This window comes from Coffea arabica, chromosome 4e (genome assembly GCF_036785885.1).
Source record: "Coffea arabica cultivar ET-39 chromosome 4e, Coffea Arabica ET-39 HiFi, whole genome shotgun sequence".
Lineage (NCBI taxonomy): Eukaryota > Viridiplantae > Streptophyta > Magnoliopsida > Gentianales > Rubiaceae > Coffea > Coffea arabica.
This window is the reverse complement of record NC_092317.1, coordinates 2,632,934-2,648,423: the sequence shown is the minus strand read 5'-3', so window position 1 is coordinate 2,648,423 and position 15,490 is coordinate 2,632,934. Positions and strand designations below refer to the sequence as shown.

General features: G+C 39.0%; 3 protein-coding genes across 6 annotated transcripts; 1 reads left to right on the top strand and 2 right to left on the bottom strand.

Moving 5' to 3' along the window:
* Positions 1 to 2,883: 2,883 nt before the first annotated feature.
* LOC113742651 (trihelix transcription factor ENAP1-like) lies at positions 2,884 to 5,064 on the top strand. Its single transcript, XM_027270539.2, has 2 exons — positions 2,884 to 3,234; positions 3,663 to 5,064. Exon 2 carries the CDS (start codon positions 3,746 to 3,748, stop codon positions 4,862 to 4,864), a length of 1,119 nt encoding a protein of 372 aa, XP_027126340.2. The 5' UTR covers positions 2,884 to 3,234; positions 3,663 to 3,745; the 3' UTR covers positions 4,865 to 5,064.
* Positions 5,065 to 5,643: 579 nt separating this feature from the next.
* LOC113741613 (pentatricopeptide repeat-containing protein At3g16010-like) lies at positions 5,644 to 9,621 on the bottom strand. 3 transcript variants are annotated; one of them, XM_072047132.1, is made up of 3 exons: positions 8,541 to 9,621; positions 6,510 to 8,377; positions 5,644 to 6,256 (listed from the first exon to the last, which is right to left on the bottom strand). In XM_072047132.1, exons 1-2 carry the CDS (start codon positions 8,617 to 8,619, stop codon positions 6,537 to 6,539), a joined length of 1,920 nt encoding a protein of 639 aa, XP_071903233.1. In that variant the 5' UTR covers positions 8,620 to 9,621; the 3' UTR covers positions 5,644 to 6,256; positions 6,510 to 6,536. The 3 variants fall into 3 exon arrangements, with proteins under 3 accessions (XP_071903233.1, XP_071903232.1, XP_071903234.1); XM_072047131.1 differs by having other exon boundaries at positions 6,528 to 8,377; XM_072047133.1 differs by having other exon boundaries at positions 5,644 to 6,249; positions 6,528 to 8,377.
* A 139-nt stretch (positions 9,622 to 9,760) lies between these two features.
* On the bottom strand, positions 9,761 to 15,218 carry LOC113741558 (heat shock 70 kDa protein 15-like). 2 transcript variants are annotated; one of them, XM_072047129.1, is made up of 10 exons: positions 14,773 to 15,218; positions 12,723 to 13,956; positions 12,201 to 12,428; positions 12,013 to 12,108; positions 11,685 to 11,906; positions 11,350 to 11,544; positions 11,129 to 11,275; positions 10,894 to 11,043; positions 10,678 to 10,808; positions 9,761 to 10,330 (listed from the first exon to the last, which is right to left on the bottom strand). In XM_072047129.1, the coding sequence occupies exons 2-10, from the start codon at positions 13,890 to 13,892 to the stop codon at positions 10,093 to 10,095; spliced, it is 2,577 nt and encodes an 858-aa protein (XP_071903230.1). In that variant the 5' UTR covers positions 13,893 to 13,956; positions 14,773 to 15,218; the 3' UTR covers positions 9,761 to 10,092. The 2 variants fall into 2 exon arrangements, with proteins under 2 accessions (XP_071903230.1, XP_071903231.1); XM_072047130.1 differs by lacking the exon at positions 14,773 to 15,218 and adding an exon at positions 14,595 to 14,724.
* Positions 15,219 to 15,490: the final 272 nt, after the last annotated feature.

Sequence of the window (15,490 nt, the reverse complement as noted above, 5' to 3'; positions counted from 1 at the left end):
AATCAACAATTATTTCTATCGAATGTCAACAAGTATAATTATGCGGTCGAAAAGCGACATTTTAATTATCTTTATCCCTGGATATAAATTAAATTGTCCTATACTTTTAACTACTAATGGTACAATTTTGAGCCTTTTAAATTAGACTTTTTTTACCAACTAATATGTACTTGTATCATATCTATATCGGCTAATTTTGTCATTATCATTTTCAAAATTAACAAATGGTATGATAATCTAAAGATTCTATTAATTTGATTTTTTCCATTATTTACATCATACCTATTCTTAATTGCTAAGCAAAATTAACTATATCAACCTTTTTAACATGTTTTACTAACCAATTCTTCCAGTTATGAATTTTCTAAAGTTGGTTTACATAATTTTCAATAAAATTTCTCATATAGCTTGAAATTCAATGTGCTTTATGATACTTATTGCAATGCTTATTTGACATACAATTTAAAACTGCCAACATTATAATTGATATGACTCATATATAAAATAATTACGCAACTATAGTCATTCAAAATTGCAAAGAAATTAATGTTATACTTCAAGGTTCTCCAAATCTTATATGTTAAATATGTCACACTCAATGGCGGAGTTAGGACCCACGGTTGGGGGGGGGGGTAATTGCTACAATTAAGGCAAAATTTTTTGTTGAAAAATTTTAATAACCAATATGATCCTTGTGTGAATTTTGAAAAAATTATATAGTGTTTTACAACAACAACAACTAGATAAAAAAAATTTTTACTATAGATAACAAAATTTTTTACATTTATTTTTATGTACCAAAAGTTTTGAAATTTACTTTTTTTTCCTAAATTTTTAACTAGTACTTGGCTTTATTTCAAACATGCCATCATTTATAAACTATGTGATAATTATAGACATCAAGAACTTAGGAAGGCAAACTTAGGGGGCAAAGTAAAGGAAAATAGAAAATTTTAGAATTTTTATGGGGGTACAATTATAAGACAATTGAAAATTAAAAATTTTGTCAAGCTAACTTTAAAAATTCTTCGAAGTTGAGGGGGGAAGGGGATAATTACCCACCCTTACTTGAACGTGGCGAGTCACTCGCAAATAGTGAAGAATTTAAGGGAGAAAAAAAAATACACTCAAATGCGTTTTCTCTATTATTGAGAAATGACTTATGGTAAAAAAGAAAGGGAAAGCGTATGGTTATGTTGATGCCATTTTTCACCTGATTTGTACTCTTTCTAAGCGGAATAAACTTCAATGCTTCTTATTTTTACTTCTCAATACGAGGATGGTCGACCCGGCTCGGTTTAACCAAGCCGAGCTTCCTTTTCTGCCCATAGTTTCTGATAATGGACATCTCGGTCCGGTTGTGCCGGGTTGATTCCTTCGTCTCGTAGGGGACCCCTATCGATTCTGGTCACCTCGGCTACACCTCGTTTATGGAGGACCGAGGTGACTCCTACGTCTACTATTGTCCCAGAATAGCGCTGTGACTGACGTGATAACAGAGGTCTAGTCAAAGGCCCTGACACTTGCAGGACAGACAAGACATCTGATGAGACCTATCCCCTGCACAGACCTATCAAATCAAGCGGATATTCTCAGTCCCCATCAGATCTTAGGAACTTGAATCCCACCATCTTTCCCTCCAAGTTGTCTCATATAAATATCAGAGCCTGCCACTCAGAAGGAACCAACTAAATATTCTGTAAGAATCACTCCTAATAGCTCCTTCCATTTTGATTCCTATCCGAACTAACTAGACCGTCGGAGGGAAACCGGGGGACACAGCCCCGCCTCTGATAATTTGAGCAGGCTATTTCTATAGAGCCGTGCCCCACTACAGGAGAATACCCTAACCGCTCAGCACAGCTCGTTAAACTAAAATTCACCTCTTCACAATACATATAAATTTAAGAGAGACCATCAATTATTTGGTAGAAAATGGGAATCTAACTTCAAAATCAAAACTTTTAGATTTTAGTAGGGTTCATTTGTTTGGTGCTCTAAAGGCGCACCATAAGAAATGAGTTTCATGTTGCTACCTTTTTTGCTTGAGGGTGAATTTCTTATATAGTAAATTCCAAGCATTAATAGTAAATTTATCTTTCTTTTTTTAAATTTGCTTATCATATGCCTTTGGGCACTAAGTAGGAAAAACCTTAAAAGTATACTGATTCAATTCGGAAACAATAGTTCTAGTTTAGCTTTTAATTGTCTCCTACAGACAAAAAAAAAGATCACTATTTTGGAGTAAGGATTCAAATTATAGTGAAAATTACACATTACGTGGAGCTTTCAGTTAAGGCAAATAATTATAAATATGAATGCTATTGCAAATTAGTAATGGTAGTGGTTACACTCTCACTCCTGCTTTTTTACTAACTATTTGATAATGTAAATACTAAATGGGCCCAAAATGTTGTACAATCAAAAGGAAAACGTACTTCTTTTATAGTAAAAAAAAATCCTAATTGTTCCTCAAAAGAAAATTTTTACACATTTAAAATCCAGCTACTTAGCAAAAATTGCTCATGAACCTGAGTTAGTAAACTGGAGCTTTTATCTTGCCACCATTTTGAAAAGAATTAATTTTCTATATACTAATAGTATATAAACTTTCATCATTGAATGTATAATATATAATTTAAATTTGAATTTGAAACTCAAATTTTATATATATATTATACATCCAACTGTAATAGTATATCCAGTACCACTGTATAAGATTTATTACTCTTCTGAAAATTCAATTTTGTCTCCAATTAGCACTTACGCAACTCAACAGGGAACCCCAAGCACGTGGGCATTATTTGGGCCGTCCCTTCCTTCTTTCGTTAGCCGTGGCCCACTTCACGTGGACCCAAGGTAGTTTGGACATTGGATCACTGCAACCAGAGAGAAACAAAACGCATCCGGCGCATTTTAGCAGCTTCTACTTTATATCCGATATTGATTTCCTTCCATGGTCAGATGCGCACTCTTGATACTTTCTCTCATCATTCTTGCATCTCCATCTATCCCCCTCCAAACCCTTAAATTCCTCATAAAAAACAAGAAAATTTAGGCAACCCCATGTGAAATTTGCATCGCTGGCTGCTGCCTAAAAGCCTCAGGATCACAAAAGTTTTCTTGAGAAAAAAAATAAATTTTTTTTTGGTAGAATTTTTCATCAGGGCTTTCAGTCATGTAGTGTCTGTCGGTCTTCGGTGCTTGGTTCTGCTGAAAGTTTGAAACTTTAAGGTATTTCTGGCTTAACTTTGTCTTATTTGAGATAAGGCTCTCATGTTTCCTGTTTTTTTTTCTTTTTTTATTGTAATTTATTCTGGTTGGAAAAAAGACAAATTTAAGTTATTGTTTGTTTTCAGAGCAGATTTTGAGATTTTATGATATTTTTCTCTTGAATTTCATTGTGGATTTTTTTCCCTTTTAATTGCAATATGATCTTTGTTGGGCTAAATTTAGAAATTTGAACTTTTAATTAGTTGGGAGGGATGATTGTTGGATTTGAGGGTAAAAATTTCCATTTTTTCCCACAATAAGTAGTAGTGGAATTAAATGTTGGTAATCGTTGGTGGTACGTTCTAGGACATTTAGTTGCAGATCATTTCTGCTATTGTGATATCAATGATATATAATAGGAAACTTGAACTTTTGCCTTTTCATTTTAGGAGTATAATCTTGTCAAGTTAAGGTGGGAATCAGGATTGCTTGGTAAAGTCTTTATTGGTTCCTTGATCCCGTGTGTGCTAAAATGGATGACACTGAGGATGATGCTAGATACCCACCAAATACTTATGGTATGAGTCAGGGTTATGGCTCGTCTAATCGCCAAAAGCTTCCTGTTCGAAATGCTGGTCAGAATGTGATTAATCGATATGTTGAGGATGACGATGTTGATGATGAAGAGGAAGAGGTTGAGGATGAAGAAGAAGATGATGACAATGAAGAAAATGGGGTTCAACGAGTAGAGAGAGATGAATTTGATGATGACAATGAGGATGATGACGATGATGATTATGGTGATATGCAGAGGCACCCCAAGAAGAGGAAGCTTAAGAGCTTGTTGTCGAGTTATGAGTTTGCACCTCGAGTCCCAGCAACATCAGCAGCACCTGTTCCTGTGCCGAAGCCATCATTTGGAGGCCGAAACGCAGTTGCTGATTGGAGTGAGCATGAAACATTCATTTTACTGGATGCTTGGGGTGACAAGTTTCTCCAGCATGGGAGGAAGAGTCTTCGGTCTGAGGAGTGGCAAGAAGTTGCAGAGAAGGTTTCCCAGCAGTCGAAAATTGATAGGACAGACACTCAATGCCGAAACCGTTTGGATACACTGAAGAAGAAGTACAAAAAGGAGAAGGCAAAATTGGGAGAGACTGTGAATTTTGTGAGTAAATGGGTCTATTTTCAGAAAATGGATATGTTGCTGTCATCGCCTCCTCAGCAAGCTGGCCTTTCATGTGGAGTGGACTCGGGGGAGTATGTTTTCATGAACCCTGGGGAGTATCTCAACCGTTCAAATGGACTGGACGAGATGAGGGATAGCCCAGGAATTTCTGAGTCAGCTGAGGCTGAGGAGGATGATTCTGAGGGCCTGCCACCCAAGAGAACGAAGACTGTGAGGGACAGAGGGAATGGAGCTTCCTTTAAGTTACTTGCAGATTCCATTGAGAAATTTAGTGAGATATATGAAAAGATTGAAAACAGTAAGAGGCAGCAGATACTGGAACTCGAGAAGATGAGAATGGACTTCCATAGAGAATTGGAATTACAAAAGAGGCAGATCCTGGAGAGAGCTCAGGCAGAGATTGCTAAAATTCGACAAGGTGATGATGAAGACAATGATGTGTCTGCTGAGAATATCAGTAGGTGAACTATGTAGCTGAGATGTTCTTGAGATACATCGCTTCATGATTGCCTGATTGCCTGGCTTTGTTGTACAATTTCAACGGCACCACGCCCGCTTGTTCATTTCTTTGCTAGGCAATAAATTGGTCGGTCGATTACTGTATTTTAGATGTTAAAGAGGTTGGTAGAAATAAAATTCAAAGATCATCTTCAATTCTATGTTCATCCTCCCACTGTTATGGTACTTTTTCTGCTTCTAGCTGATTTCATTAGTTGTGTCAAATGTTTCTTGTTCAGGGTTCACGGTTTTGGTTGAACCACCCTTATGGGGACTGTTCCGGTTGTGGTCACAACTGCGCTCGCGGTAGAGTTGCCCTTATGGTTATAAAATCATCAATATTAGAAAAATTAGACACTGAAATTAGAATAAGGTTCTAAGAAAGGCAATGAATGTAGAAGAAACATATCAAAGTCTCGTATTATTGATTTGTATTACATTTTTTTTAGAAAAAAAAAAAACATACATAATTTTCTTGAACATAAATTTTTGAACCTGATGTCCTTTATACTTGATAATGAATTCAACAAAATCATAAAAGGAAAACCTGGTTAATGTGTAATGCTTGTCATGGTTCGGATAGGAACAGAACTGGTGACATTTGTTCCGGTTTCATATTTTCAAGAACTTAAACAAAAGTATTGTCACGGAATAACCTGACAAAAATATAGCATCTAGGCAGGGCTTGACAGGGAGATCGTCAGCCATACTGCCAACTAATATGATGGAGTATCTGGCAAACAGAATGTCGGTAAACAGCAGCAAGAAGATGTCATTTGAAAACGTTACCACCAAAGCATCCAGTATCCAAAGTACAGATTATGGACAAATATTTCATCAGCATTAATTTCTATAAAAAACAAATCACAAGAGCTTAGCAGACAAAGATTATGGACAAAGGATCATCCAAGTATGTCGTCCAAGATCCTAGCAACAGATTCCATAGTCCAGCCACCAGCAGATAAAGAGAAAGCCGGGATAATCACTTGCAGACTCATCTCCAACTCTAAACCATTGACAGAGTTGCCAGTTGGCACAAGCAATGTAAACAAAAATTTCACCTTCAGGCTTCATGCCAGTTGCTGCCTGAGCACGTCTAGCAGACACTTGGGTAAGAAATTTGAGAAGCAATTAATTGTATCTGTACAGTAACATGTCCAAGCAAGGCTGATTGACCACACCATAAAAAAAGTTGGCATTTCTCATCCATGGAAGCCCTTAACAGTATCGTAATTCCCATAGATCACTTTATTATATGTCGAACTTACCTCCCAAGCATGCATGGTAAGATCTTAGGAGGAGGTGCAACACACTGCAGAGATTGACTCTATGCACTGGCACCTGATAGAGTTCTGCAAGCTGAATTTTCAAATGAAAACAGAAAATGCCACATCACGTCCTCTAAAAACGGGACAATAGCAATTCCATATCTCATGATTAACATAAAATGGTGAACATAAAGTAAGTACCTGCAACTAGCCATATAACATTTATTGCACATGAAAAGTTCCACAAAATTCTGTAACACGACTTTTCGCATCACTTATACTAAGCAAAAGCATATATTTCCTAAAAGCATGATTGATGAGTGAGAAATACACCACTCAATTACCTAAAGAGAAGTATATACCAGATCATTCTAAAAAGTGGAATGAACGCGATCTTCATCGATCTTTCCGACTGCTTCAAGTATTGAAGAGTATGTTATATGATCATATTCAAAGCCTTTCACTTGCATCTCCTTCATCAACCTAGCAGCCTCCTCAAACATACCAGCACGGCTTAGAGAACCAAGAATGGTATTGTAGGAGACTGCATCCGGCTTTATCTTCGAACTTTTCATCCTTGTGAACATCTCGATTGCTCTTTCTGGGCCACCAGTCTTTGCCAAGCCATTCAGGATTATATTGTAGGAATTTATGTCTGGATTGCAACCATTTTCCTCCATTGTTCGAAGCAAGGAAAGAGTTTCATCTAGCATGCCAGCCTTTACCATCCCTGACATGAGGGCATTATAAGAATACACATCAGGACTGCACCCAACTTTATTCATCTCATTGAAAAGATCCATTGCCTTTGGCAAATGTCCACATTTGCCAAAGTGCTTGATCATCACAGCATATACTCTCGAACTCAAGGATCCAGAATTCTCCTTTAGTTCTTGGAACAACTCATTCGCAGCTTCATACCGTTTTGCTTTTCCAAGACTGTTGATCAAGCTGCAGTAGGCGGCTGGACATGGGGGAAAACCTTTCTCATCCATCTCCTCTAGCAGCAACAGAGCTTTCTCCACTCTATTTGTCTTGCAAAATCCATCAATGAGAATTGAATAAGTAAAGGAGCTAGGAGCCACTCCACTCGCCTTCATTTGCTCGAACCATGATGAAATTTCAGATACCGGGGCTTTAGATTGAAACAATGATTTAAGAATAGTATTATATGTCACCACATTTGGTGTACACTTCAAAGATCCCATTTTTTCAAATACGCTCAAAGCATCAGCCAAGCGTCCTACCTTGCCAAGCAAATTTATGACATTGTTTATGAGCACAACGTCTAGTTCACAGCCTTCCTTTAACACATTAAGAAATACAGAGTAAGCTTCTTCAACCCTACCAGCTCTACCAAGCCCCTTTATTAACTCGGTGTAAGTATAAACAGTTGGCGCACAACCAGTCTCCTTCATCTCCTGGACTAATCTTAAGGCCTTTTCAACTTTTCCCAATTTGAAATAAGTCCCCAGTACAGTCGTATATATCTTTGAATTGGGATGTAAACCATTCTCCCTCATTTCATCAAACAACCTAATAGCAGAATCATCACGACCTAATTTACTAAATGCTGATATCAGCACACTGTATGTTACAGTATCAGGCAAACAGTTGCCTTCATTACACATCTCACTGTAAAGTTCATAAACTTTCTCATGGTGCCCTTGTTGCATAAGCATCATGATCATAGAATTATAAGTGCTTGCAGTAGGATTGCACTTGCGAGCTTTAACCTGGTAAAAGACAGTAAGGGCTTTGTTGACCATCTTAGCTCTGCCCAAAGTTCTCACTATTTCAGACAGATCAACAGGGCTGATTACACAAGGACCTCGAACCATTTCTTGTATGGTCTTCCACATTTCGCCAACCCTGCCAGCTTCCTCAAGACAATGAATGAGAGCAAGGTAAGTGGTGGAGTCATGCTCAAAATTCCTTCTCTTGCCAACCCACTTGAAAAACTGCATCTTAACATTGATCTCCACATCAATGTTCAGTACCTCACGAACTAATCGATGATCCACTCTAAGCTGTAGCACCTCAAGAGCCTTTTCTGCATCAGAACCCCATTTGAATATTTTCAAAATCCTTATAAACCTTTCATCCAATGTCCTCTTAGACCTGCTCTTTCTAATGGCTGGTCGGCTCACAGCAAAATTTGGCGCTTCATCTTTAGGAGTTGCAAGCTGAAACATCCTTACAATATCATTTTCTGCGAGAACACCAAGTAACATTACGTGTCACGACTTTGTAAAATTGGATTGAATAGAAACCAGAAATCAAACAATTAGACAACCCACGTCAAAAATATGGGACAGAAGCAGAATCAAGATATTTAAGCATATAAAAACCAGGATACTGAAAATGCACTCCACCTGTTTGCTTAAATCTCTGTCTGAGAGAAGGGTAGGTAGATATAGCCCGTCTTGAGCAAAAGGATGAGGCTGCTGCCATTTTCGCTGAACCCCTAAGAGCCAAGGCAATTACTGTTACGTTACTGTACTACTGTCAATCCATTTGCTCCCCAGTTCCTGTGCCATACTGCCATGGACTTTGGTGGAGTATCAAAGTTGGGTTGAAACGGCAAGTTCCCACATCATAATTACAGTAAAATGAAAGTATACTATGACTTGCCAACGCAAAATTGCTAGTGCCTAGTACTACATATGCTTTCGCTCTCAAGAGCCAAGACTATCGAAGCTAAGAAGCCCACTCTACAACCGTCATCCAGGAAACGGGGAAGGAGGAGTTTGTTCCTCGCACCAGGAAAAAGACAGCAACACATTTCTCTTGGGTGAAGTCGTGAAGAGATACCCTCACATAAAAAGATTTTTAGTAAGCGTCAACATATTCACCGTCATACAAAGAATTTGGATTGGTTTTGGGGTATGGATCCTGAACTGGAAATGGTCACTTACATCCAATGCTTAAATAGTTCAAATGCAATTCATATCTTATTCACAGCCAAGAAGAAGACTTCGGCCAGTGCATTCAGTCTAATGCACGAGAATCGGTTCTTCAAGCAGTATCCTTGCAATATTCATAAAATAGATATGGGCATTTTCTTATAATTAACTCTAACTCAAACGTTCATTCCGTCCTTTTTCTTTTGTAGCCGCTAGATAGGCTCATTAAAAGTGCTTCCTTCATTTTAGAACCAAAAATTAATTTTCGGGTAAGTTCTAGAACCTTAAAAATTAACGAGTACTTGTAACAGCATTGAATTACAGGCACAGCACATAGTTCTGTAGCTCCGGGTTGCAACTCCAGTGAAAGGCATTCGACTGCAGCCCCGTAAAACCCAGCATCAAATCAAAGCATGCGAAGCTCAAATTCTGAGCAACGTCGGGAAAAGTTAGAAACGCTGTGCTTCCTGCACACGAGCAAAGACGATACTGCAAATCTCTGCTTCGACAGCAATACGTTTAAAAGAAAAACCGATTTTCGGTGCGGCAGGATCCACGATCAAGTTTGATGCTCCAGTATGTGATCTTTTCAAGAGCACAAGAGAATTCAGTCAAAATTGCCATAGATGGCACCTCGCAAGCTCACGGAAACAATCTTCAATGCCCAATAACAACAAAACAACATGCACTTCTCGAGAAAAAGGGTTCCCCAAGTCACTTTTGTAAATCGAAATAATTGTGAAACAAACCGAAAATTTTTTGAGCTTCTCTTACAAACCCTGCCCAATAAAGGGATTACAGAGACTGGAGGCACCCCCTAATAATGATAATATGTTGCGTCATACCGTCCGTCTCAAGGATGGCACAACATAATTCGAATCACCTCACCGGTAAAACTAATTAAACACTTGATCGTAACCACAAAAGACCCGTCAAAAAGCTCAGCGTGTATACGTCAAAAGGTACAAAAGGGACCAAGCTTTAGCCAGCATAAAATATTTAAAGACCAGTGTCCCCAAGATTATGCAGCCCCAGGTGCTGTATCAGATTTGTCTGTTTCCATTGGCTCCGTAGATTCTGGTGGTACTTCATTACCAGCTCCAGCACCATCATTGGCATGGCTATTTTGGCCGGAGTGTGGATTGGGACTCTCACCACCTTGAGGTTGCGCCTGAGTTCCTTGGGATGGTGGTGGTGTTGTTGCAGTTTCAGGAGCTGGCTTGGCTGGCTTTGGTTTTGTCATTATAGGCCTGCAAGACCTGCAAATTCCTCAACATATGTCAGCACAAGATAACGAAGTACACACGAAACAAGGCAGAAGTGCATGTCGAGAAGTAAATCACAGGATGCACCTCTCAGTATCTAGAGCACTGCCAAGTGAAAAAATAATCAGTAACCCATGCTCCACAGGATGAAATTCACAAATAAAGAGAATATCTTAAGAACACAAATCCTGGAAATCAATATGCAGTGAGAATTGCATGTGATACCCAAGAAAAGAAAGGACAAGGAAAAGACTACTCCAAAGGATCAGTGTCTGATGGCTAATACTGATGAACGACAACAGTGCACCAGAAAACAAGCGCTTGTTCTCTAAAATTGATACCTGTCTAGTGCTTCAGCTTTCCTTCTGATATCAGCTGACAGGAGAACAGGATTAGCATACTTGGGAAGCGCATCCTGCTGTTGCTTTTTCTCTCTCAACCAAGCCTCTGCTTCCACACATTCATTTAAGACCTAAAAGCACAAAAGAATGGACTTAGAAAATAAAAACCCAACAATTGTGAGGGAGACACCGATTTACATGATGATAAATACCCACCTTCTGCTTTTCTGAAATATCGATGTGATCAAACTTAGGATCATTTGACATTGCTGCTTCTCTATAACTACCGATGCAATAAATAAATTGATCAATCACAGAGCCTCTCTCCATAAATTCCTTGTAACGCTCCTCAATTGGGTCACCTTGCTGCAAGGTAAAACATGTCATCGGACTAACATCAACTACAATGCCAAGAAAGACATAACAAGTGATCGGATAAAGCTTTGCCAACCTTCTTGAGTTCCTCAAGCTTTGCTATATAAACACCTTTTGTTTCATCTTCCCCATCTTCATACAACCAATCTTCTGTCTCCTGAAGTTTAGCAGCAAACTGCCCTCTCTCCGGGTCCATGACAAACTCGTGATATCTGTCGTTGAGCTAGAGAAACAAACAAATTTATGAGTTCAAAACCTCTTATATAACAAAACCAACTCATACAACTGTTACACTACCTTATTCCTCATGTCATAAACATAGGACTCAACAGCATTCTTCTTGTCCTTTGTTTCTTCCATAACACGATCTTGCAAAGCCATTTCAAACTCCTTTTCCACGGCTTTCTGCACATCTGCAGCCGCCAGTCCTCCATACACCAGTTCTGAGACAGGTATATTGGTCTTCCTCACCTTTTTCTTAGGAGCTTCAGCCTGCAGGAGGTAATTAACAGCAACTGATGTCAGATAAAAATTTCAGTGTGGAAGATATAGGAAAGAACAGCTAGAAATCTTAAATGTCACTTGAGAACAAATCACGATCTGCTTACACGTGGGGCAAAAAAAAAACTTACCTTTGAATCTGTCTCCATTTGGACAGGTTTATCCCCGGAGTCTGGAACGCCATTTTCAGCTCCAGGAGCTTCAGCCGCACCTTTAGTATCTTGCATATTTACATCAGTTTCGGTGGAACTAGGTGGAGCAGCATCAGATGGAACCTCATCTGTTTCCATCTTAGCTGTTTCTTTTGCAGGCTCTTTAGTAACAGGAACTTCCACTTCCTCCTCTTCTAAAAGCTGGAAAAAAAATTCACAGGCAAAAATATTTATTTTTACCATTATCCCTGCAACAAGTCGAAGTAGAAGATAAATAAGGACAAAAAAGCTTGCTCTGAGAACTTACAGTTGCTGACTCAACAGAAACAATTCCATGCAAATTCAAGCGTACTTTGACCTTCAATTTTGCTCGCTCTCCCTTTGTTGCTTGGAATGGTCCAATCTGTGAGGTAAACACCATACAACGTACAGAGTTCAATTCCTACTCATGCCCCTTAAAAAAATTGAACTCAGTGTGTATCACAAATCAATTACCGTGTAAGTGCTAATCTTTGCTGGTGCCTGCAACTCACTAACATCAGCATAATGAACATCTACTGTGAAAGTGCCAGATCTATAGAACGTCAAAGCCTTCACACTAGGTATTGGATTCCCCTTGGGGAAAACAATGGTGCTTTGCTGATTATCTGCAGCTCCGTTCTGGGCGTCTGGGGCAGAACCTTTCCAAGACAAGGCAATTGCGAAAGGAAAGCTCTCGTTCACCTATAAGCCACAAGGATAAAGCTGTCACAGTCTTAATATTGCAACTCTTTACCAACATAAAATCTACACATTACAAGTCATGACAAGTTATTAGATGTTACAGCTCATAATTTCATTAAGTCTTGACCAAAGATATTCTATGTCCAATTATATCGAAGAACATGTACCTCGAGAAAAAAAGTTGGGAGAAAGGGATAAATTAATTTAACTATTCCACCAAGCAAACTATAAAAGGTCTGTCACGTTGAAACAATAAAAGGCCGGCAAAATCAACTAAAGATGTAACGGCTATACCTGGAATTCTCGCACTTTAAATGTTGGACTAAGTATGGCACATTGCAGGGCTGCGCCTTTGGCAACACACTCGCTCGCATTCATTGTACGCCTAGGCTCCTTTCCAAAGAAATCTGTCAAGATCTTAATCATTGCAGGGACTCGAGAGCCTGAACCAACTACCTCGACCGCATGAATGCTCTCAACTCCTAGCCCAGCTTCTGCAAGAGCCATCTCCAATGGCTTCTTCACACGTTCCAAAATTGGTATACTTATTTGTTCAAACTCCTCTCTCTTGATGAAACCCCTGACATCCTTCTCGTCCATCAGGCACTCAATATTCAAAGGTGCCTCTGGATTTGCACTTAGCATCTTTTTCAACTTCTCACAAGCAGCACGAAGCCGAAGGCAAGCCCTAGCATTCTGGAAGACATCAATCTTGTACTCATCCTTGAATTTTGCAGCAAAATGCTGGAAGAGGACTTCATCAAAGTCCCGGCCACCAAGACATCTGTCAAATGAGTGGGCCAATATCTTTAACTGGCCTTTTTTGAAGCCAGCAATGCACACCTGCATACTTGCATGCCCAATGTCAACAAAAGCAACATTCAACTGGTCGTTCTCAGGTAAGTCCGTCTTGTAAATACCATAAGCCAAAGCAGTAGCAGTAGTCTCATGAATAAGGCGAAGTGGATGCAAACCAGCAATAGTAGCAGCATCCACCACAGCTCTTCTCTGGAGGTCAGTAAAATAGACAGGTATCCCAATACAGCAATCAACAACTGCCGCATTCAAGTTCTTCTGAGCTATGCTTTTCAGATCAGAAAAGACCATTCCCAATACTTGAGTGGGTGTAAATGTCCTCAATTCGCCCAAATACCTTGCATGGATTAGAGGAAATCCATCAGGACCTTCAGTTACAGTAAAGGGCAAAGCCTTAAGATCACGTTGCAGTTCAGGATCAGAAAATGGGCGTCCAATCAACCGTTTTATTTGGGAAATTGTGTTCTTGGGATTCATCATACTCGACGCAGCCCCTGCTGTCCCAAGGAAACGCTGCTTATCTCCAAAGCACACAACAGCAGGGGTTTCGCGCTTCGATTCATCATTCAAAACAACATCAATCCCTCTTTGTCTTGCAACTGCAACAACACCACTCTCGTTGCCAAAATCAAACCCAACCACGCTCATCCTTGATGGTAGTATAAGTTCGCCACAAGCAAAAACTCAGCTTCAAACAAAGGTAGATTGAACCCTGAAGAAATAAAAACACAATATTAAGATCTAATCCCTTCTCTGCATCTAAAAATATCTTAATCATCACAACATGTAAACAATGTCGAGACTAAAAACCTTATAACGAACAGAGCAACTGCACAGGCAGTTAACATTATGATCAGAATTTAAAAATAGCATCCACAGTACTTGGCGATCCCAAAAGACTCCAGTCTTTTCTTCTCCAATATTTTGACGATCGATCTTCTCATTTTGTGTTACAAGAACAAGTAAATTCAAACCAATAGCATGCACCACTAGACTAGTAATTAAACACAACTCCAAATCTCATATTCCATTGGATATATACCTCTCCCTTGCCTACTTTTACTTTTGCTTTGGGTTTTTGCCTTTTGGGTACCCTATAGTAGAATTTACACCCTAATACCCAACAGAATATGCCGTCCGACACAAGCTACAACAACACAGACAGCACTAGTCGCCAGATTTGCGTATCCTACGAGCCTATACCACGAAATTACCACTACCACACACTCAAAACATATTATTCACAAATTCAATGCAACATAAACCAACACAACCGCACAAAAAATGTATAAAATCAACGAAATTTCGACGTAAGTTGAACATAAATCTCCGATTCATAAACTGCACTACCTGCCGTAACAAAATTACTCTTAAAAATTGTTGAATCAGCTTAGCAAACTAATCCTCAAAACAACCGATTCAACAGCCAAAAATATGGAAATAAAAAGCAATTCAAGACAAATGCAACAGATCTGACATATATTTCGATGGATAAAACGTTTGGGCCAGGGATTCGTAGGCTATAAACCTTTATTAGTACGATGTACTAAGCTGTCGCGACGATCGAATGGACCGCGGCGCAGGAGAACAATGAAGTGGCTTCTAGAATTCTCTTCCGAAGAGTTAGGCGCCCTCTCGCTATAAACAACAATAAATAGAGAAAAATGCAATAAAGGAAAGAACAAAACGGATTGGCTGAGATGTGTCTAACTATCTATATATGAATGGGGGTTTTTAAGAGGGAGACGATTCTGGGGTTTGTGTGGAAATTTCGAGCTTATATGAGAATAACAATAAGGAATTGGGTTTTTTTTTTCCCCTTTACCCCTCAACCTTTTTGTTGTGTGTTTTTCGGGAGCTGGTCAGCGGTCCAGATTAGTCTAGGCCTCCTGCTCTTCTTCTAGAAACATCTTTCACTGTAGGAATTGATCTCACTTGTAAATTCCTCTTTTTCTGGACTGTGAAGTACGCCGGGCCTAACCAATCATGTGTCCCGGTCCAACTGAATGAAAATAGCGAAGCAGCCCAACCTCTGGCCTTTTTGGATGTTGAGTTTTTTTTGTTGTTTATATAAAATTTTACTATAACTTATTGTAGAAATTGTAAACAAAATATTTGTAGAGAAAGGTTTTTTGGAAGAAATTAAAATTTTTTTTATTTCTTTCCTTTTCTTTTTTCTTTCCTCTTTTCTCCTTCCTTCTTGTTATCGTCATTGCTCTAGTCGCCACTATTTTCACCGGTCTTAA

What these genes read in the sequence shown, in the direction of transcription:
- LOC113741558 (XM_072047129.1), bottom strand. Translation starts at nt 13,892, where the DNA reads ATGAGCGTGGTTGGGTTTGATTTTGGCAACGAGAGTGGTGTTGTTGCA. An exon ending in CAAAGATTAGCACTTACACG is followed by an intron (nt 12,109 to 12,200) that starts GTAATTGATTTG and finishes TTTACCTCACAG; the next exon opens with ATTGGACCATTCCAAGCAAC. An exon ending in AGCTTGAGGAACTCAAGAAG is followed by an intron (nt 11,044 to 11,128) that starts GTTGGCAAAGCT and finishes TTTACCTTGCAG; the next exon opens with CAAGGTGACCCAATTGAGGA.
- LOC113742651 (XM_027270539.2), top strand. Translation starts at nt 3,746, where the DNA reads ATGGATGACACTGAGGATGATGCTAGATACCCACCAAATACTTATGGT.
- LOC113741613 (XM_072047132.1), bottom strand. Translation starts at nt 8,619, where the DNA reads ATGGCAGCAGCCTCATCCTTTTGCTCAAGACGGGCTATATCTACCTAC. An exon ending in ACAGAGATTTAAGCAAACAG is followed by an intron (nt 8,378 to 8,540) that starts GTGGAGTGCATT and finishes GTGTTCTCGCAG; the next exon opens with AAAATGATATTGTAAGGATG.